Source organism: Vitis riparia, chromosome 12, assembly GCF_004353265.1.
Source record: "Vitis riparia cultivar Riparia Gloire de Montpellier isolate 1030 chromosome 12, EGFV_Vit.rip_1.0, whole genome shotgun sequence".
Taxonomy (NCBI): domain Eukaryota; kingdom Viridiplantae; phylum Streptophyta; class Magnoliopsida; order Vitales; family Vitaceae; genus Vitis; species Vitis riparia.
Window position 1 is genome coordinate 21,090,047 of NC_048442.1, and position 23,257 is coordinate 21,113,303.

A 23,257-nucleotide genomic window follows, 5' to 3' on the forward strand; every position below is an offset into this window, starting at 1 on the left:
GGAGTAATGGCCTTCTCACTCGGCTTTGCAATGACCTTGTTTACTTTGACTCGTGGGACTTGGGTTCCACAATGCTTTATTGAATTTTTCTTGTTTTATTTTTTATTTTTTATTTTCTTGGGATTCACTTGGACAAAAATTATAGATAAAATGGAAATTGATTAAAATGATAAAATAATAAAGCCACAAAAGCTCATCGAATTCAAAAGGAAGAAGGTGAAAATGAAAATTTTTAAATTTTCAGTTACAACCAAATAAAATTTCATAAAAGCATCACACTTTAATTAGAGTTACAGCCAGGTAGGTTGACGTTTACCTAGGTCCTGATAAAGCTGATGGCATAATTGGAGTAGCAGCAGCAGCAACCTTGTGAGCAATGCCCCTAGGTAATGGTGGATACGAAAAATTGTAATCCAGGTCATCTTCAATATCAACCAAACCCTCCAAAGCCTTCACCACCACGGACATGGAAGGCCTCCTGGCATAATCATTTTGTAGGCACCATGCAGCAACCTTCATCAGCTCCATAACTTCTGCTCCATGTCTCTGCATATCCTCACTGTTTTTGTCAACCATATCCAACACTTGTCCTTCATTTGCCTTCCTTCTGAAAATACCGAGTAAATGCATATCTTCTTCAGGTTGAGATCGGTCTACATTTCTTCGCCCACACAGAATTTCTAACAACACAACGCCAAAGCTGTAGACGTCCACTTTTTCTGTGATAACTGAGCTCAACCATTCGGGAGCCAAGTAACCCGGGGTCCCCCTCATTGTTGTTACAACTTGGCTTTGGTCCTTGTCAATCAGTTTTGACAGTCCGAAATCGGAAACTTTTGCATTCAAGTGTTCATCCAAAAGGATGTTTTGGGGTTTGATATCCAAGTGAAATATCTTCTGCCTGCATTCTTCATGGAGATAGGCTAGTCCCTTCGCTATGTCAAGGATGATCTTTCTTCTGGATTCCCAACCAAGAGAAAGATGTTGGTTTTTGTGGAAGATCCATTTATCCAAGGACCCATTACACATGTACTCATAGACTAAGAGCCTATGTGATTTTTCAGCGCAAAATCCAATCAGTCTTACCAAATTGACATGGTGAATGCTGCCTATCGTCTCAACTTCAGCTGAGAATGATTTCTTTACTTGAGCTAAACCTTCAAGATGCTTCACTGCGACTTTGACACCATTGCTCAAAGTGCCTTCATAGACTGACCCGAATCCTCCTTCCCCAAGCTTGCAACTAAAGTTTTGTGTTGTAGATTTCAAGTGTTGGAAGGAGAATCTAGTGGGCATTCCTGATACCTGATCTAGGTAATCCTCCTCAAATTCAATAGAATCCTTTTTCTTTCTGAAAGAAAGAAGCAAGTGGTCATAAAAATAAAGACACCGAAGAAGGCTGCAAGACTTGATACGAGTATAACTCTAGCATGCCCTTTTTTCTTCTGAATTATGTTTCCAATATCAATAGGAGAAATCGCCACTTTAAGGAACGTGGATGACTTAATATCACCCCGATCAGAGGTCATCAATGAAAAGACCTCAGATAGAAGGCAGCAATCCCCATCTAAAGGATCGTCTGTATATTGAAAAAGAGCAGCTCTGCATGAACAGTTGTTCAAACAGGTCTGCTTGCAATTTTCTACATTTGTACTGCTAATGTCAGAACTGAAGGCAAAGTAACCTACGTGTTGAAGCTCAAGAAGATGATGATATTGAGAAGAGCCGCAAGCAATGGGTTTAGTTGCATAGCATCCATGACTGGGTAGGTTGTCATCTACTGGCCTGAAATAGTTTGTTTCATTAGGAGATGGTGGGGGACAGCTACACTGTCTTTCTGAGCAAATGCCATATTTGCCGCACACCAGCGGGTATTGACAATCATCTACATCACTTAGATGATTTGGAAATGATAACCAATCAGTCAGAAGATCAGCCGCCTCCCAGCTATCATTTTTCCACCCGTAGGCTCTCAAATGACCATCCGGCCCCAGTTTGATGAACTGAGCAGACAAGTCTGTAGCAATGAAAATCCTTGAATCTGGATAGTTTGGGTCAGCACCATGTATGAACCCATCGAGGCTTTCATTCCCGAGTAAGATATAATTTTGTTTTGTTTTACCTTTTTTGTCTGTATCCGAGCCCTCAAGACGATAATAGATCTGAGGAGGATTGGACTCCACATAAGCTACCAGAGCTTCATTAGTAACGGAAAGTGATAACATACCTTCAGTCCAGTTATCTGTGGCTAAGCTGGCTGTAAGCTTCTTCCCTGAGACCATCTTTTGGCCCTGAAGTAGAGCATCGGTGGGGTGGTCAAAAGACTGCCAAACCGTAGCATTGTTTGCGTCAAAGAGGACAACATCTCCCGCTTCAGTCAATTTTAAGCCTGAAACACTCTTTCCTGTTGTGTTTGTGGACCAAACAAATTTGCCATCAGCATCCTTCAAGATCAAGTCTCCTCCTCCAGTTAGCTGTAAAGTAGCATTTACCCGGACAGGATTGTTCCGATTAGCAGACCACACTAGTTCTGTAGATTCTATATATATAACAGGGAGATAGTCTGCGGGGCAGATGACAACAGCCAAGAGGCATTCATCTCTTAAATAGCGGCAGTAGAATCCAAAGCAGAACCCTGCACCTTCGCCTTTGATGCAAAGAATGGGCAGCAGAGAGACCTTCTCATCCCCCTGGATAAGCTCTTGTTCAACGTTAGTCCATGAACTGGAGTGAAGTGCAATATTAGGATAATCGTGCACATATAGGGTAGCACCACGACAGAGAGAGATGAGAGCGAGGAGGGAAAGAACAGCAACATAACAAGACTCCAATCGATGCCAGGCCATTGCTTTTCCGGATAATAAAGAAGCTGGATTTAGATTTCCACCCACACAACATTGAAGGAATGCAACAAGAGATTAAGAAAATGGACGAAGTTCCAAACAACACGGTGGAATTTAAAGGTCAAGTCAAGCTACAATAATGATATAAAGCATAAAGGATTTTTGTTGAGAACAAATCATAAATTTGAAATTTTGTCTCTCTTCCAAATAACATAGTTTAATTTTAAGGGCAAGTCAAGTTATAAATTATAATAATGCTACAAAGGATAAAGGGTTCAAAATTTTGCCCCTCTCTCTCTCAGGAAAATATGAATGCTGATCTATTAAGAGCTTGTTTGGAGTGATTTTAGATTAAAAAAAAAAAATTTAATTTTTTTTTCAGGTATTAAAAATATTATATATGATAGATATTTGAATTTCCCTTCTATGTGACATAAGAGAAGTAGCTATTACCTTATATTTTAGTCATATTAATATAAAGAAAATGCAATAATAATATTAAGATATTTTATTTAATATATTTTATAAACATTGTGATTTCGTATTTCTTCTTCCTCTCACCCGGCTGTTTGATTCAAGCCAAAACATTTTGTTAGTCTTCTTTTGCGTGGATTTAGGGTTTTAATATTATTGTTTTCATCTAGTCATGAAAGGCCATATCCAAATGAGTCAAAATTGCGATCATGATGTTAATTCATCATTTTGATTTATTTATTTATTTATTTTTCCACTCCTTGGAGCAGTTGGTCAAGACATTGAATGAAGTAGGGGCAGAGGGAGTAATGACGGCCATGGAGAATGCGGACAATGTGCTTCTGCCACTCGTCTTTGCAGACATTGTTTACTTTGACTAAAGCCAATTGAATTCAAAAGGAAGAAGGTGAAAATGAAATTTTCAAATTTTCAGCTACAACCAAATAAAGACTAAATAAAATTTCATAAAAGCATCACACTTTCATTAGAGTTACAGCTAGGTAGGTTGACGTTTACCTAGGTCCTGATAAAGCTGATGGCATAATTGGAATAGCAGCAGGGACGGGGACGGATTGCCCATCCCAACCTCACCCCGTTTATTAAAAATAATTTTCATCCCCGTCCCATTTAAAAAATTAAATGGGATAGGATGGGATTTGGTATGAGAAATTCTCATATCCGCCCCACCCCGTTTAACCTTTTTTGATTTTTTTTAATTTTTAAATTTTTTTAAAATTACTTTTAAATTTTTAATTACATTAAAATAAATATATTTTATAAATAATAAAATTATTATATTTTTTATAACTTATTTTATTAAAAATTTTATTATTATCTATATATTAAAAATAATAAAATAAAATTTTAAAATTAATTTTATATATAATTGGGCGGGGCGGAATGGGTCAATACCCGAACCCGACACGGGTTAAAAAAAATCTTATACCATTTTTAAACCCGTTTATTAAAATTAAACCCCGTCCCATTACGGACGAGACGGGTACCCGAAAAAACCTGCCCATTGCCATCCCTAGCACCAGCAACAACCTTGTGAGCAATGCCCCTAGGTAATGGTGAATACGAAAAATTGTAATCCAGGTCACCTTCAATAGCAACCAAACCCTCCAAAGCCTTCACCACCACGGACATGGAAGGTCTCTTGGCATAGTCATTTTGTAGGCACCATGCAGCAACCTTCATTAGCTCCAAAACTTCTGCTCCATGTCTCTGCATATCCTCACTGTTTTTATCAACCATATCCAACACTTGTCCTTCATTTGCCTTCCTTCTGAAAATACCGAGTAAATGCATATCTTCTTCAGGTTGAGATCGGTCTACATTTCTTCGCCCACACAGAATTTCTAACAACACAAAGCCAAAGCTGTAGACGTCCACTTTTTCTGTGATAACTGAGCTCAACCATTCGGGAGCCAAGTAACCCGGGGTCCCCCTCATTGTTGTTACAACTTGTCTTTGGTCCTTGTCAATCAGTTTTGACAGTCCGAAATCGGAAACTTTTGCATTCAAGTGTTCATCCAAAAGGATGTTTTGGGGTTTGATGTCCAAGTGATATATCTTCTGCCTGCATTCTTCATGGAGATAGGCTAGTCCCTTCGCTATGTCAAGGATGATCTTTCTTCTGGATTCCCAACCAAGAGAAAGATGTTGGTTTTTGTGGAAGATCCATTTATCCAAGGACCCATTACACATGTACTCATAGACTAAGAGCCTATGTGATTTTTCAGCGCAAAATCCAATCAGTCTTACCAAATCGATATGGTGAATGCTGCCTATCGTCTCAACTTCAGCTGAGAATGATTTCTTTACTTGAGCTAAACCTTCAAGATGCTTCACTGCGACTTTGACACCATTGCTCAAAGTGCCTTCATAGACTGACCCGAATCCTCCTTCCCCAAGCTTGCAACTAAAGTTTCGGGTTGTAGCTTTCAAGTGTTGGAAGGAGAATCTAGTGGGCATTCCTGATACCTGATCTAGGTAATCCTCCTCAACTTCAATAGAATCCTTATTCTTTCTGAAAAGAAAGAAGCAAGCGTTAATAAAAATAAAGACACCAAAGAAAGCTGCAAGACTTGATACGAGTATAACTCTAGCTTGCCGACTTGACACGAGTATAACTCTAGCTAGCATGCCCTTTTTTCTGAATTATGTTTCCAACGGGCTCCCTTATCCTTTCAATAGGAGAAATCGCCACTTTAAGGAACGTGAATGAGTTAATATCACCCCGATCAGTGGTCATCAATGAAAAGACCTCAGATAGAAGGCAGCAATCCCCATCTAAAGGATCGTCTATATATTGAAAAAGAGCAGCTTTGCATGAACAGTTGTTCAAACAGGCCTGCTTGCAATTTTCTACATTTGTACTGCTAATGTCAGAACTGAAGGCAAAGTAACCTACGTGTTGAAGCTCAAGGAGATGATGATATTGAGAAGGGCCGCAAGCAATGGGTTTAGTTGCATAGCATCCATGACTGGGTAGCCTGTCATCTACTGGCCTGAAATAGTTTGTTCCATTAGGAGATCGGGGACAGCTACACTGTCTTTCTGAGCAAATACCATATTTCCCGCACACCAGTGGGTATTGGCAATCATCTACATCACTTAGATCATTTGGAAATGATGACCATTCAAGAAGATCAGCCACCTCCTCCCAGTCAGATTCTTTCCACCCGTAGGCTCTCAAATGACCATCCGGCCCCAGTTTGATGAACTGAGCAGACAAGTCTTTAGGAATGGAAATCCTTGAATCTGGATAGTTTGGGTCAGCACCATGTACGAACACATCGAGGCTTTCATTCCCGAGTAAGATATAATTTTGTTTTGTTTTACCTTTTGTGTCTGTATCCGAGCCCTCAAGACGATAATAGAATTGAGGAGGATATAAGCTACCAGAGCTTCATTGGTAATGGAAAGTGATAACATACCTTCAGTCCAGTTATCTGTGGCTAAGCTGGCTGTAAGCTTCTTCCCTGAAACCATCTTTTGGCCCCTAAGTAGAGCATCGGTGGGGTGGTCAAAAGACTGCCAAACCGTAGCATTGTTTGCGTCAAAGAGGACAACATCTCCCGCTTCAGTCAATTTTAAGCCTGAAACACTCTTTCCTGTTGTGTTTGTGGACCAAACAAATTTGCCATCAGCATCCTTCAAGATCAAGTCTCCTCCTCCAGTTAGCTGTAAAGTAGCTTTTACCCGGACAGGATTATTCCGATTAGCAGACCACACTAGTTCTGGAGATCCTATAGAAGGGAAACCGGATTCAGGGTGGTAGATGACTAACAGCCAAGAGGCATTCATCTTTTAAATTGCGGCAGTAGAATCCAAAGCAGAACCCTGCACCTTCGCTTTTGATGCCAAGAATGGGCAGCACAGTGACCATCTCATCCCCCTGGTCATATGGAAGCTCTTGTTCAACGTTAGTCCATGAACTGGAGAGACGTGCAATATTAGGATAATCGTCCGAATCTTGGGTAGCACCACGAAAGAGAGAGATGAGGGCGAGGAAGGACAGAACAGCAGCATAACAAGACTCCAATCCATGCCAGGCCATTGCTTTTCCGGATAATAAAGAAGCTGGATTTAGATTTCCACCCACACAACATTGAAGGAATGCAACAAGAGATTAAGAAAATGGACGAAGTTCAAACAACACGGTGGAATTTAAAGGTCAAGTCAAGTTTAAAATTTTGCCCCTCTCCCTCTCAGGAAAATATGAATGTTGATCTATTAAGAGCTTGTTTGATGTGATTTTAGATTTTAAAAAAAATTTGGACTTTTTTTTTCAAGTATTATAAATATTATATATGATAGATATTTGAATTTCCTTTCTACGTGACATAAGAGAAGTAGCTATTACCTTATATTTTAGTCACATTAATATAAAGAAAATGCAATAATAATATTACGATATTTTATTTGATATATTTTATAAACATTATGATTTCGTATTTCTTCTTCCTCTCACCCGGCTGTTTGATTCAAGCCAAAGACTTTTTGTTAAGAGTCTTCTTTTGCGTGGGTTTAAGGTTAAGTTGACTTTGTCACAATTATTTTCCCTAGTCACAATTTATTTTTATATTATTGTTTTCATCTAGTCATGAAAGGCCATATCATGGATGAATATGCTTGCCCTTTGATATTTTCATTTTCCATGGATGACTCAATTTTGGGTACTAGAAGTCTACAATGAACATTCCTGACAAGCAAATTTTAGAAAAGAAGAATGTAATTCATCGCATTCTTTACATCACCCTAAAGTCTTGTAGAACACTAGCATTTCTTAAGGTACAGATTACAACATCTCCAATGAAAAGAAAATTTGCTTCATTATTGGTGAAGCTTTTTGATCTTACAAATATTAATTTCACTATTTCTAATATTAAGAGAGTTTTAAACCAAGGCCCTCTTCTCACCTTGGAAAAAGCTAAAACAATGGAGATCCAAAACCCAGGAATTTTGGCCTACACTGACGATACAAACTAAAATTACAATGAAACTTCATAGAGGAGGGACTCCCTTTCACCTGGGTCCTGACAAAGTGGATGGCAGTAATGGAGGAGTAGCACTAGCAGCCTTGTACCCATGGGCCAGATATTTTCCTGATAATGGTGAATATGAAAACCTATAATCCAACTTAATTTCTACTCCTACTGAACCCTCCAAAACCTTCACCACCGCAGACATGGAAGGCCTCTTGGCATAATCACTTTGCAGGCACCAGGCAGCCACCCTCATCATTTCCACTACTTCCTCTCCATGTTCTTGCATGTCCTCACTGTGTTTATCAATTATATCCGCCAGTTGCTCCTCTTCTGCCTTTCTCTTGAATATGCGTAGTAAATTCATATCTTCTTCCAGCTGGGATCGATCTATGTTTCTTCGCCCACACAGAATTTCCAATACCAACACACCAAAGCTGTAAACATCCACTTTCTCTGTGATGACTGAGCTCAACCATTCTGGAGCTAAGTACCCTGGTGTTCCTCTCATTATTGTTACAACTTGGCATTGGTCCTTGTCAATGTTCTTTGACAATCCAAAATCAGAAACTTTTGCTCTGAAATGTTTATCCAAGAGGATGTTTTGAGGCATAATGTCCAAGTGAAATATCTTTTGCCTGCATTCTTCGTGGAGATGGCCAGTCCTTTGGCTATGTCAAGTGTGATCTTCTTCCTTGTTTGCCGACCAAGAGTAAGGTCCTTGTTTCTGTGAAAGATCAATTTATCCAAGGATCCATGGCACATGTACTCATAGACTAATAGCCTAAGTGATTTTTCGGCACAAAATCCAATCATTCTTACCAAATTGACATGGTGAATGTTGCCTATTGTCTCAACTTCGGCCAAAAATGACTTCTTAACTTGGCCTAAGCCTACAAGGTGCTTTACCGCAACTTTCATTCCATTGCTCAGAACCCCTTCGAACACCAAACCAAATCCTGCTTCCCCAAGCTTGCAACTAAAATTTTTGGTGCTAGCTTTCAATTCATGATAGGAAAATCTAGTGGGCATTCCTTGTATCCAGTCTAAATAATCCTCCTCAAGTTCCAAGGAGCCTCTTCTCTTCCATAAAAGAAAAAGGCAAGCACCAATGCAAACAAATACACCCAAAAACTCTCCAAGACTTGATCCTTGTACCAGTCGAGCATGCCCTGTTTTTTTCCCAATCATGTTTCCAACATCCCCTGTCTTGGTCTGCACTTTAAGAAACAAAGATGTGCCATAATTGTATGTTCCATCCATTTTCTGGAGTGAAAAGACTTCGGATAGCAAGCAGCAATGCCCAATTGAAGCATTTGAATTGTATTAAACAGAGCAGCTTTGCATGAGCATGCCCTGTTTTTTTCCCAATCATGTTTCCAACATCCCCTGTTTTGGTCTGCACTTTAAGAAACAAAGATGTGCCATAATTGGATGTTCCATCTATTTTCTGGAGTGAAAAGACTTCGGATAGCAGGCAGCAATGCCCAATTGAAGCATTTGAATTGTACTTAAACAGAGCAGCTTTGCATGAACAATTTTTCAGTCAGGCCTGCTTGCAGATCTGTACATCTGTATTCTGAATGTCCACACTAAAAGGGAAGTAATCTGTGTTTTGAAGCTCAAGAAGGGTGTGATATTGAGACAGGTGGCAAGAAATGGGTTGAAATGCAGAGCAGCCCAGGTTGGGTTGCTTTTCATTTATTGTCCTAAAGTAGGACGTTCCATTAGTAGATGCTGGGGGACAGGAGGACTGCCCTTGTGAGCAGATACCATATCTCCCGCATGCTAATGGGCATCCACACTCGTCTTTATTTCCTTTCAGAAGATCAGCCACCTCCTTCCAGGTAGTTTCTTTCCACTGATAAACCCGCAAATAACTCAATTGTTTCCAGCATCATCATAAGTGGACAGGTAGAGGCTTCCGTTATTGTGAAAGATAAAGCTTCTCCATTACTGTTGGAACCTCCACTCTTGAATTCGTAATAGAGCTGCGGAGGATTGGACTCTATCTGAGCAGCAAATCCGTGAGTTATAGGCAAAATTGAAAGCAAACCTTCCGTCAAATTTGAATCCGACATACTGGCCGTCAGCTTCATCCCATCATGCAACCATTGATCCACAACCAAAGAGTCAGTTGGGTGATGGAAAGACTCCCACACGGCAGAGTTTTCTGTGTTGAAGAGCACAAGGTCTCCAGTTTCAGTCAAGTTCAAGCCTGAAACATTCTTTCCAGATGTGTCTGTGGACCAGATCAAATCTCCTTGTTCACTGAGTTCCAGAGTAGCATTAAGTTTGAGCGGACTATTTCTATTAGCAGACCACACAAGTCGAGGGTAGTCTTCATCTTGGAAGATGAAGACTGCAAAGAGGCATGAATTGCTCTCAAAGTGGCAGCAGAAGCCACAGAAGAGACCTGAGCCACTGGTTTCTTTAACAAGGATGGGCTTCGTGGTTACCCAGTCTATGGATTTTGCCCAATGTCCCTTGCTGTTAGCCCATGAGCTGGAGAGATTTGCAGAACTGATATTGTTGGGAAAGTTGGGTTTTGGCGTATATTGAGGGAAAAGAAGAGGTTATGAGAAAAGAGAAGACGAGAAAACTACAACAACACCTCCACCCAGTACTCATTGTTTATTCAAAAAATTGATTTTTAAATAAAATTACGCAAAAGGTTATTTTTTTAATAAAATTGTCCAATTTTTTTTTTTTTATATAAATTATATTTCCTTCATTTGAATGAGATTACAAGTAATTTTTGTAGATAAATGTATTAAATAATCTTTTAATAAGAATTGAATGAGAATCATTTTTACAAATTAAAGTTGCAGAAATCTTTTTTTCAATAAAATTGGATTGAAAATATTTTCGTAAATAAAGTTTGTAAAGAAATTAATTCTTTTGTAAATAAAATTAAATCGAATTACTCTTGTAACTAAATTTATAACAATTCATTTCCTAACGAGGATAAATAAAAACTATTTTCTTGTAAATAAAATCATTTTTTTTTTTGCATAAAATTATTTTTAATAAATTCTTTTAGCAACAATAAGTGTAAATAACTTTAGTGGAAATTGAATACAAATAAAATTTAATCAAATCATCTATTGAATACATATGACTACTATGCATCCATAATCGCAATGGTGTACTCCCAAGAGAAATTTTTAAGTCTCATGAATTTGTGAAAGCTTCTTTACCTTGGCCCTGATAAAACAGATGCCAGTAATGGAGTAGTACTAGAACTGGCAACACCTTCCTTGGGACCAACAACTGGTAAGGATCCAGGCAGTGGCAAAGGTGAGAAGCTATAATCCAGGTTCTCATCAACATCGACCAAACCCTCCAGAGCTTTCACTACCATGGACATGGAAGGTCTCTTAGCAAAATCACTTTGTAGGCACCATGCACCACTCTCATCATCTTCACTACTTCTGTTCCATGTAATTGCATCTCCTCAGTACGGTGTTTATCAACCATGTCCAAAAGCTGCTCCTCTTGTGCCTTCCTCTTGAAAATACTCAGTAAATGCATATCTTCCTCAGGCTGAGACCGGTCTATGTTTTTCCGCCCGCACAAGATTTCCAATACCACAACACCAAAGCTATAAACATCCACTTTTTCAGTGATTACTGCACTCAACCACTCAGGAGCTAATAACCAGGTGTTCCCCTCATTGTTGTTACAACTTGACTTTGGTCCCTGTCTATAAGTTTGGATAAGCCAAAATCAGAAACTTTTGCATTGAAGTGTTCATCCAAAAGGATGTTTTGGGGCTTAATATCCAAGTGAAATATTTTCTTTGTGCATTCTTCATGGAGGTAGGAGAGTCCCTTGGCTATGTCAAGGATGATCTTTCTTCTGGATTGCCAACCAAGAGCAAGGTCTTGGTTTTTGTGGAAGATCCATCTATCCAAGGATCCGTTGCACATGTACTCATAGACTAAGAGCCTATGTGATTTTTCAGCACAAAATCCAATTAGTTTGACCAAATTGACATGGTGAATGCTGCCTATTGTCTCAACTTCTGCTAAAAATGATTTCTTTACTTGGGCTAAACCTTCAAGTAGCTTGACTGCAACCTTGACACCATTGCCCAACGTGCCTTCATAGACTGACCCAAATCCTCCTTCCCCAAGCTTCCGACTAAAATTTTCAGTTGCAGCTTTCAAGTCTTCATAAGAGAATCTAGTGGGCATTCCTGATACCTGGTCTAGATAATCCTCCTCAACTTCCATGGTATTATTTTTCTTCCTGAAAAAAACAGGCAAGTGACAATTAAGATAAGCACACCAAAGAAAGCTCCAAGACTCGACCCAATTATGATTGGAACATGCCCTGTTTTCTTCCCAGCTTTGCTTCCAACTTGTTCTGTATTATTTTCAATTGGAGAGTCCACCACTTTAAGAAGTACGGTGGAGTTCACATATGTTTCTTCATATTTCCCATAATTTCTTATGAGTGAAAAAACTTCAGACAATAAGTAGCAATTCCCATTGGAAGAATTCCAATAGTATAGAAATCTAGCGCCTCTGCATGAACAGTTCTTCAAGCAAGCCTGTTTGCAATTCTCCATATCTGTATATACAGTATCCTCTCTGAAAGTAGAGTATCTGTAGTTGTCAAGCTCCAGAAGACTGTAATATTGGGAAGATGAGCAAGAAATGGAAGTGATTTCAGAACATCCCAGATTGAGTAGCCGATCATCTACTGGCCTGAAGTACTTTGCCGCATTACTTGAATCTCCAGGACAGCTGCACTGGTCGTCTGAACAAATTCCATGTTTTCCACAGGACAATGGATATTCACAATTGCCTTCATTGGTTTTCAGGAGATCAGCTACTTCCTTCCATTCAGATTCTCTCCACTCATAAACTCTCAAATGACCATCGGGGTCCAACTTCATGAACTGAGAAGATAATGCTGCAGGAATCGAAATCACTGAATCTGTATCATTTGGCGCAGCAGTAAGTATGAACAGAGCAAGGCTTTCATTCCTGAATTGAATATAACTTGGTTCTGTATTGTTTTTCATGCCTCTAACAGTCTTGTTATAATAGAACTGTGGAGGACCAGAGTCAACATAAGCTACCATACCTTCATTAGTAACCAAAAGTGTAGGCAAACCTTCACTCCAATTTGATGAAGATACACTTGCTGTCAGCTCCTTCCCTGAAACCAACTTTTGGCTGGGAACTAAACAGTCTGTCGGGTAATCAAAAGACTGCCAAACGGTATTGTTATTTTGGTCAAAGAGCACAAGGTTGCCTGCTTCAGTTAAGTTTAATCCTGCAATAGATTTGCCACTTGTGTTTGTAGACCAAATCAGGGTGCCATCAGCATCTTCTAAGGTCAAATCTCCTCCTTCAGTAAGTTCCAGGGTAGAAGTAGCATTAATTCTGAACGGATTGTTTCGATTAGCAGACCACACAAGTTCTGGTAAATCCATGTTTTGGAAGATAAGGACACCAAAGAAGCAAGCGTCGCTCCCAATGTAGCAGTAGAAGCCACAGATGAAACCTGAGCCAGTGCTTTCTCTAAGAAGGATGGGCTGTGGAACAGCATACTCTGAGGAATTTGTTGATATCACCTCCCCAATTTTGTTGGTCCATGAACTAGAGAGGTTTGCATTACTTGGATATTGGATATATTGAGCATCGGTTAGGGGGAAACAAGAGATCAGTAGAAGAGAAAAAAGAAGAGCAGAAACAGAAGAAGACTCCATCCGATACAGGCCCATGGCCTCCTCAGATTAGGAAGTTTTAGATTCCCCTCAAGACAAGTGAAAGAGAAGGAAGAGGATCAAGAGATGATCTAGTATGAAAGGACATAATAGAATTGGGAACCAAGGCCAAGCAGGGTTCGAAATATTGACACTTGCTGTGACGAGTCCGATACCAGATACGATCCTACGCACAAACTCGGCACTAAATCGGCGAGAGTCGGTTGAATCGGCTGAGATTTCCAGTCAAAAAGGAGAGTTTTTATTCTTTAAATCACAACAGAGTATCAGAAATTTTTCATAAAAATCAAAGATTCCCCTTCAAACTTTCAGCCCATCAATCCCGTCCACCATGATGAAGATCAAAGAAGAAGAAGAAATCAAATTAAACCCCACCTGTGACTCTTTTTTGGAAGTCTATGAGAGGAGAAACCACCAAAGGAGTGAGGGCATTAACTTACCACACCGCAATCGAGTACGGTGGACTGCAGGACTGATACTTTCACCGGTGAGGTCGGCGACCATGGTTCAAAGTAGTGGGTCTCGCGGTGGTGGTGAAAGTGAGTAAGGTGGGTCTTACAGTCACTGCTTGCTCTCCCCTCCCGTTGCGGGTCTTGACTCTTGCAGTGGTAGCGTGGGTGGTTGCTTGCTCTCCTCTCCCATTGTCGGTCTCGACTCTTTCAGAGGTAGGGTGGGAGCTCAAAGCCTCAAAGATTGGGAAAGTGGGAGTTGACTTACCAACTGACCAAGTCGAGCTAGGAAAGCAGGGTTAAGCAACTTCTACTTTTGTGCATTGCCGTCTAAATATTTACTCTGAACTTTGGCATTGAAATAGTCATCCAAAGGTTGTTTTGAGGTTTGATGTCCTAGTGAAATATTTTCTGCCTGCATTCTTCATGGAGGCAGGTCTTCTGCATTAGTGTTCAACTTTTTTTTTTTTTTTCTAGCCAGGTTTGACGAACCTGCAGGCCAACCAAGTCCAAATTTATAATGAGAAAGTAGAGACAATATATTAAAACAGAAAGCTTACAGACGTCATGGGAATTTATAAGTCTTGTTTGGTTCATGAATCAAAATGAATTTCAGAAAATAGTTTTCATTCATTTCTAAAATTGGAAATAACAAGAGCCCTTTAGTTGTTTATCATCTATAGCTATTTACCTGTGCAGAAAAAGAGACAAAACCAAGTAGAACAAACACATAAGTCTTAGACCTAAAAATCTACAATGGAGCAGAAGGATCAAAATGACATCAACAGTAGAATTTCTTATTTAGCAGAGCTAATTAAGACAGAATGTTATTTTTCTCATTTTTGTGGGAGTCCCATTTCCTGGTCCTGATAGATGTAATGGCAATGCAGGAGAGGCAATATTAAAGCCATTATTGTCTGTTTCCATTGGTCTTGGTACTGATGAATTAAAGAGATTGCATTCAGGATTATCTTCAACATCAGTCACCCCCTCCAAAACATTTATCAACACTGACATAGCAGACCTCTTGGCAATATCATTTTGTAAACACCATGCAGCAGGCCTCATCAGTCTCCACTTCTGCTCCTTGTAACTGTATCCTCACTGTAGTAATAAACAACCCAAATTGGGCTATTAAAGCTTTGGCTACCCCAATAAGAACTGTCAAAGGCAATCAAGCCTATCTGTGACTGGTATTACATTGACAAGCATTATTCGGCTGGCCAAACCTATTTTCTTTTCAGCACTGTCAGGTTGCATGAGTTGCACTAATCTGTCAATCCCAAGATTTGCATTTGGATTATTGCTCGGTTCCACGAATTATCTGTACTGAACTGCACAAGGACAATGTGACCCCTCCTAAGATTGAAAGCACCTTTGACAAGGGCTTCTTGAAGGTTCAGAGAAGCAAGCTGCTGCTGAATAGAGGCTACCCTCTGATCTCTGATTGTTTGGACATAAAATCTACCACCACTCTCTGACTATAAGGCCGCTGACTGGTGCAAAATGCGTTCCCTTGCATTATTGATGCTTCCAGTAACCATGTTAGTGCGCTTGAGCTCCTTGCTTCAGAATCTTTCAGGTGTTACAGAACCAGAATTTTCTTATCCATCAGGTGCGTTGCCATCACTTTCAACAGAATCATCCCCAGAAGAAGCTTCTGCAAAACTAAATGTTTTCCTGCCTTAAACCTTTAATGGAACTCCCTTCGATTGGTAAATCGATGAGAGTCATATCAGGGATGTGGAAATCTTCAATATCACAAGATTGATAACCAGATGTGTTGCTACTCTTATCGTTGTTAAGGGTGGTCATTTGCAGTGTGTCAGGGCAATCCTTGCAACCTTGGAGGCTTGGCAAAAGATGGTGAATAGTTAGCAATCTGGGAGAAGCTAATAGCCACTGTGTGAGCACCGTCAACCTTTCCAGATTTCACGTTTGGAGGCAGGTGACCTGTGGTGCTGGAAGACAAATGCAGATCAGAAGCAACAGCTGACTTTCCAGATCTCAGGCTTGCAACTGAATGCCCTTCAGTGATGGAAGATCAATGAGGATCATATGCACCAGATGGTAAAGATTCAACGTCTCTAGATTTCAATCGATGTGAGGTACCTCTCAGAGCTCAAAGATGAAGAGCTCCTGGCGTTAGGAGCATCAATACTAATTGAATCTTCTCCAGTACTTTTCTGATGAAGCAACTCCCTCAATAGGCTTTCTGATCCCTGGGGCAGCTGGATGAGTACCGTCTAACACAGTGGCTTTGGTCTCGGAAACTTCAGCTCCACTGGCATAGGATTGAGCAGAATCATTTTGGGCATCATCACGAGCTGTGGACTCTTCTAAGCATTCTGACGTCTCAATGTCTGAGTTGTCCACTGTTCCTTGAATACCAGCTTCTTCATGGTGAGATCTGTCGAGAGAATGAATGTTTTTCTTGGGAACCTCACCATGTATATTCCAGTTTGTATTCCTGATCCAATCATGAGAGAGTTACTGATCTTTCAGTGGGAAAACCAAAAGATTGGTTACTATTCCCAAAGACAACAGTTTTCACAGCATTAGCAGATAAGCATACATTAGAATCTCTAGTCTTATCAATACCAGACTGTAGCTCCACATTTAAATTCGTATGATTTTGTTCCAGTCCAGCTTGGCTAGCAATCTCTCTGATGCATCATACCCCTTCTCGTAAAGATTGCTGTCATTGAGAATATGATTGGCAAACTCTGGAACAAATGTGATCAAAGTGCTTTCACCGAATGTGACAGTGCGCAACTAGGTATCCAAGTCACTCCAGTTTGTCCAGTTTTGTATGCTGTCTCAAGAGTGACATTGCCCAATGCCTCAGTCTCAGACATTGATCAGTTCCACATCTTCTTTAAGCATAGACGCATCAACACTACCAGAAACTGAAACCCTATTGAGCAGTGCATCTTAAACTTTGGCATTTGGTTCAATGCCATGAATTATTAACATAGCTTCCTCAACTAATGCCATTGGCATAGGCTTGACTCCATGTCAAATTAATGTTCCTGAACCTTTGTTTCTATTTGTTTTCTGAAAAATCGTGTCCTGTAGCTGTCAAGTAGTACCAAAATCAGGATGGACAGTCCGAGAAGTCCACCAAAATGAATTAAAAAGAGGAGTGACAGAGACATACTGAAAATTGTTGAATACTAAGCAAAGATGAAACTTCCAATGCATGACCCACCTACTGATCTATGTCTGTATTCATAAATTCAAGTCGGAACTCTTTCCAATCAGGCATGAAGAAGAAGAAAGGAAGAAAGGAAAGCACCGGCACATGGCAGAATTCTGGGGGCAGCTTCTGATTGGGATACCATATCGTGCTCTAAGGTTTTAGCAGAATTCAATAAATACTTGGCTTGGCAAGTGGCAATTGACCAGATTTGAGGGGCAGAACTTTTGGATAGTTACGAAGAAATTAAATAATCTGTTTGGATAAGATCACGTAATCAGAGGACAACTGGGTTCTAAAGATCAAGAAAGAGTTTCCTCTATCATATTAAACTCCCATTTAACAGATTGATCAGTAGCGCATGCATGAGGAATTTAGAAGATGGATTGCAATGAACGTGTGATTAGGGATTGTGGATGTGTTTGAACGTTTCCATCCATGCTGCATGAAACCAATGTATAGTAGGAGGAAATGAGGCAAGCCCAATCACTACACAACCCTATCAAAATAAGTAAAAATAAATGATGACGAGAAAAAAGAGAGAGGAGACGTTGAGGGAAAATGGGCTTTAATACGGAAAAATGGAGGAGTTCATGGAGAAATGTGCAAAAATGGTTAGGCGAGTAAGAAAAGTTGGTTTAGGTGGGGAAAAGAAAATTCGTAGATCATAAGAAATATAAATAAATTTTTGTTGTAAATGCTTTGTAACAGTGAAGTGGAATAGAAAAATTATGCATTATCATAAATATAAATAATTTTTGTTGTAAATGAATATTAAATGAAAGGTATTTTGTAAAGCTTATTATAAAGAGCTTTTCTTTCACGGTATCCAAACACCAATTTTTGAGAAGCATTAATTCTTGATCCTCCTAGCTTTTCTCTTCTTCTGACTATTCATTTCTTTTTTTTCTTTTTTTCAATTCCAATTGTATATATATTCTTTGTAATTTTTTATTAGCACAAATTGCTCCAAAGATAATTTTTTTATCCTTAATTCAAGGTTGTTAATTAATATGGTATAAATTTTGCATATTTATTTTAATATTTATTTTATTCATTTAAATTATGTTATATATAACTAGAAGCTATAAGCAAATTATTTTGTCTAACCCTACCCAAAAACTATAAACAAATCTCATTTAATATATTATCATTACTAGAAGTTGTGTATATTATTATATAGTCAAAAGTAATGAAAAATCATTCTTATAGTTATAAATTATTTGTATACAAATCATTCTATGCCCATGAGGCAAGAAGTTATGTGGGAATTATTTTAAAATTTGTTAATAGCTAGAAGTTATATAGAAATAATTTTATCAAATTTTAACATTAGCTTTTTGTTAAATTTCACTTAATGAATTATTATGACCATAATTTATCTAAACACGCATCCTTAGAACCACTCAAATTAACACATTATCTCAATCTTATAAGATATTATGATACCTATATTAAAAATACATGTTGTTATTAGCTTTCATCAATAATGACTCAATCCATAGGAAATATATGATTAACTTAAGATGTTACCTGTAGGTTAAAATTACTACTAACTTTGACACAATTTCAATATTCTTAAGATTAAGAGACAACATAGTATAGCACCTTGATGAAGTCATGACTATGTTATAACCTTATTTTATGAGTTCTATCTAATGTGTAACTATATATATACACCAGTACATTCACCATAGAAACTTCATCTCGATAAGCAAAACTAATCATCCCTCCAATTAAAAGGTAATGCACTACAACCTCAAATGGATTGCCTAAGTCCATCACTAATTGTAAACACATCATCAACTTACAAGAAATGATAACTTGGATCTTATGTATAACTCCTTTAATTTATATCCAAATCATATACAATGCAAAAGATGCATGCCACAATACTCATAAAAATATAATGCATGGAACAAAAATAGATAAAAGTAAAAGTGGATCGAATATTATTAAATAATAAATTAATAATAAGTTCACATTCCTTACATCAGCTGTGTCTTGCTTTTAAGGGTTCTATACTGACATTGATCTCACATCACACTATCTTGGCATAGAAGTGAAGTGAACCAAAAAGAGTATTTTATTTTTTTTATTTCCCAAGAAGACTATGCAAAATAAATTCTTTAGATGTTTTACATGAATGTGTAATCCGATAAACATTTGTAGAATGTAAGGTTAAATTGTTAAGACATGATGAAGAACGAGAAAATATGGATCCAACATAATATAAGAGCTCAATTGTAAGTCTATCTTGCTTGACCTTTACAAGGTTGGACATTCTTTTTGGAGTAGGACTTATTAGTTATTATATAGAAACACCAATGGTGACTCACATGAAGGTTTGCATTACATCAAAAGTATACTTGATTATGGTTTATATAACTTACCTTCTAATAATCTGAAGCTTATTGAATATAGTGATAGTGATTAGGGTGGAGACTTGGATAATCAAAAGAGTACCTTCGAATATATGCTTTTTGTGCATGGGAGATGCCAATTCACTTGGACTTCAAATTAAGAAGCAAACTATTATCTAACAATTTCAACTTTTAAAGTGGAATTTGTTTCGGTAACATCATGCATTTGTCATGTAGTTAATTTGTCTCAAAATTTTGTTGAACTAGCTTAATTTATAACAAGAAGAACCAATAGACATCTATGTAGAGATAAATTGGTGATTACATTGTTAAAAAATCTAATTTTCTATTATAAAAGCAAGTATATTGTTACAAGATATCATATTGTTAGGACTACACTATGAAAAAAGAAGTATAATTAAAATTTGCAATGTCTTGTGATCAAATTGTTGATAGTTTTAAGAAGCCTCTCAAGTTTGAAGGTTTTAGAATGCTAAGTATGCTGCTTGGATTAATTACAAATTAATCATGTTAAGAGGGTATATCGGAAAGTAATATTGATTTTACGAAGTTTCTAAAAAATATTATTTGATTTAGTTTTTAAAAAATACATTAGAATTTTATTTTTATTTTTTTTGTCGAGTAATTAATTTATTTTCTACATTTAAATAGCTAAAACCTACAAGAGTTATATTTTTCTTATTAGTCTAAGCTTCTATTTCTTTGGTATCAATACTTATAAATGAAGTGTTGTGCAATATTTAAATAACAAAAGTGATGGAAGATAAATAAACTTTTCTTAATTTTTCTCTACATACAATTATTGTGTGCTTTCAATCCTGTTACTCCAACTACACCAAATTCAATGCAAAGAAACAAAAAGCATTTCTTGTTGAACAAGGTGGAATCATGTGCTTTCCGTCAAGTGCCTGCAGCTGGAAATCTTTATCCTTATCTGGGACCCGATAGAACTGAGGGCAATAGGGGAGAGGCAATGATAACATTATTCTCCCTATGACCAACCGCTTCGGTCCCTATTGGGACTGCTGGATAAAAGAAGTTGTACTCCAGATTACCTTCAACATTGATCACCCCCTCCAAGACCTTCACCACCACGGACATGGAAGGCCTCTTAGTGACCTCACCTTGTAAACACCATGCAGCAAGCCTCATCATCTCCACAACCTCTGCTCCGTGGGCCTGCATATCCTCACTGTTCTTATCAACCAAATCCAACAGTTGATCTTCCTCTGCCCTTTGTTTAAAAAGACATAACAAATGCATATCTTCCTCAGGCTGAGAGCGATCCAAATTTTTCCGTCCACACAAAATTTCCAGGGTCACAACACCAAAGCTATACACATCTACTTTTTCTGTAATTGCAGAGCTGAACCATTCTGGAGCCAAATACCCGAAAGTTCCTCTCAAGGTCGTCACCACTTGGCTCTGGTCCCTGTCAATTAGCTTGGACAATCCAAAATCAGAAACTTTTGCATTGAAATTTTCATCTAAGAGGATGTTTTGGGGTTTAATATCCAAGTGCACTATTTTCTTTTGGCATTCTTCATGGAGATAAGCTAAACCCCTTGCTATGTTGAGTATGATCTTCCTTCTGGTTTGCCAGTCAAGAGCAAGCCCCGAGCTTCTGTCAAAGATCCACTTGTCCAAGGACCCATTGCACATATATTCATAAACGAGGAGCCTTTCTGATTTCTTGACACAGTATCCGACCAGTCTTACCAAGTTCATATGGTGAATGCCACCTATTGTCTCAACCTCAGCTAAGAAGGAATTCTTAGCTTGACAAAAAACATCCAGACACTTCACTGCAACCTGGGTTCCATCGCTCAGAATCCCTTTGAAGACTGAACCAAATCCTCCTTTACCAAGCTTTTGACTAAAATTTTTAGTTGCAACTACCAAGATTTCATGAGAGAACCTAGTAGCCATTCCTGGTACTTGGTGCAGATAATCCTCCTCATCTTCCTTGGCATCTTTGAAACCCAAAGATAGAGAATAGCATGCAATAACAGCAAGGAACAGGCACAAGAAAGCTCCTAAACTTAATAACAGTATAACTGAAATCTTGCTTATGGTCTTTTTTGAGGGTGGGGGAGAACCAGGAATGAGATCAGTGCCTGCTGGAGGAGGCTCATTTTTTGGGACGTTCTGCACCTTAAGGAATGTAGTCGAATTCAATAATGTAGAATACACTTCTATATTCATCAGTGAAAAGATTTCAGATGGGAGATAGCAAAGTCCGCTACCTTCAGCAGTCAGAAACACAGCAGCTTTGCAGGAATATATCTTCAGACAGGCACGCTTGCAACTTTCAATATCGGTGCTGGCTTCATGTTCGGGCGGAAAAGGAAAAGATGTAGTTTCCTTGAGCTCAAGAAGACTGTGATAATGAGAAGCTTCACGAGATAAGGGAGTAATTTCAGAACACCCAAGATGGGGTTCGTTATAACTTATTTGCCTAAAATAGCTTGTTTCTCCGTCAGCTGGTTTGGGACAACTGCACTGCCCATTTGAGCAAATTCCGTATTTTCCACATGTCATAGGGTATAGACAATCAAGGTCCCTTAGCAAGGGACTAAGCAAAGCCCTCCAGCTGTTATTAATCCACTCATAAAATCTCAATTGCCCTGTCGGTTCCAACTTCATGTACCAAGCAAAAGATGCAGTAGGAAACTCCCAAATTGGCTCGTCTGAAGATAGAAAGAGACCCCTTTTAGTGAATGAAACATTTATACTTCCAGTGTTACCCACACGCCGGAAAAAGTATGTCAGAGGTGGAGTGGTCCCCACACAAACAGCAATACCTTCACTGGTAGCATAAAATGAAATAAAACCTTCAGACCAATTTTTTTCTGAAACACTAGCAATCATTTTCTGCCCGGAAACCAATGTCTGGCCTGGAATGAGACTGTCTGTTGGGTGATCAAAAGACTGCCAAACAGAAGAATTATTGCTGTCAAACAATATGAGGTTTCCTGTCTCGGTCAATCCCAAACCAGCAACAGACTCACCAGACGTATTCGTTGACCAAACTACAGTGCCATTTGCTTCTTTCAAGATCAAATCTCCTTCTCCTGTGAGCTTCAATGTTGCATTAGCTCCAACCAAATTGTTTCTATTTGCAGACCACACTACTTTTGGGAATTCTACCACTGGATCATTGCCTGAAGCATGCATATATCTGTATGGGAATATTAGGACCGCAAACAGGTAGCCATCACACTCATAATTGCAGTAGAAGCCACATACAAAACCTGCATTTCTAGTGCTCGTCCTAAGGAGGATTGGCATCAACATAGACTTATCATCTGAAAACACATAATGATCAGGTGAAGGGTTGTTAATCCACAAGGATGATAGATTAGCAACCGGATAATAGACATGTTGAGCATTGACATGGGAAGGAGCAAAAGCAGAATATATGAAATGATCAAAACGGTTGGAAACTGGATAAGAGGCATCTTGGGCATTGACAAGGTGGTAAGATGAGAAAAGAATTGCTAGAAAATGAACATAATTGATGCCCATATCTCATGGAGTGACAAAGGGAGAAGATGGCAGGATGAAGACTTATAGTAATAAGCATATGCACATGAACATGCCTGTTTAAACCTTTGTTTCTATTTTCTAACAAAATCTGTATTTAAAACAACCATGCATGCATGTTTTACA

At 38.6% G+C, this 23,257-nt stretch overlaps 1 protein-coding gene and 4 pseudogenes across 1 annotated transcript; all 5 read right to left on the reverse strand.

The window, feature by feature from the left end:
• Positions 1–198: 198 nt before the first annotated feature.
• On the reverse strand, positions 199–2,928 carry LOC117926164 (annotated as a pseudogene).
• A 1,340-nt stretch (positions 2,929–4,268) lies between these two features.
• LOC117926096 lies at positions 4,269–6,882 on the reverse strand (annotated as a pseudogene).
• An 868-nt stretch (positions 6,883–7,750) lies between these two features.
• On the reverse strand, positions 7,751–9,092 carry LOC117926165 (annotated as a pseudogene).
• A 1,792-nt stretch (positions 9,093–10,884) lies between these two features.
• Positions 10,885–14,260, reverse strand: LOC117926436 (annotated as a pseudogene).
• A 6,255-nt stretch (positions 14,261–20,515) lies between these two features.
• LOC117926097 (G-type lectin S-receptor-like serine/threonine-protein kinase SD2-5) lies at positions 20,516–22,848 on the reverse strand. Its single transcript, XM_034845180.1, has one exon. It carries the CDS (start codon positions 22,760–22,762, stop codon positions 20,516–20,518), a length of 2,247 nt encoding a protein of 748 aa, XP_034701071.1. The 5' UTR covers positions 22,763–22,848.
• Positions 22,849–23,257: the final 409 nt, after the last annotated feature.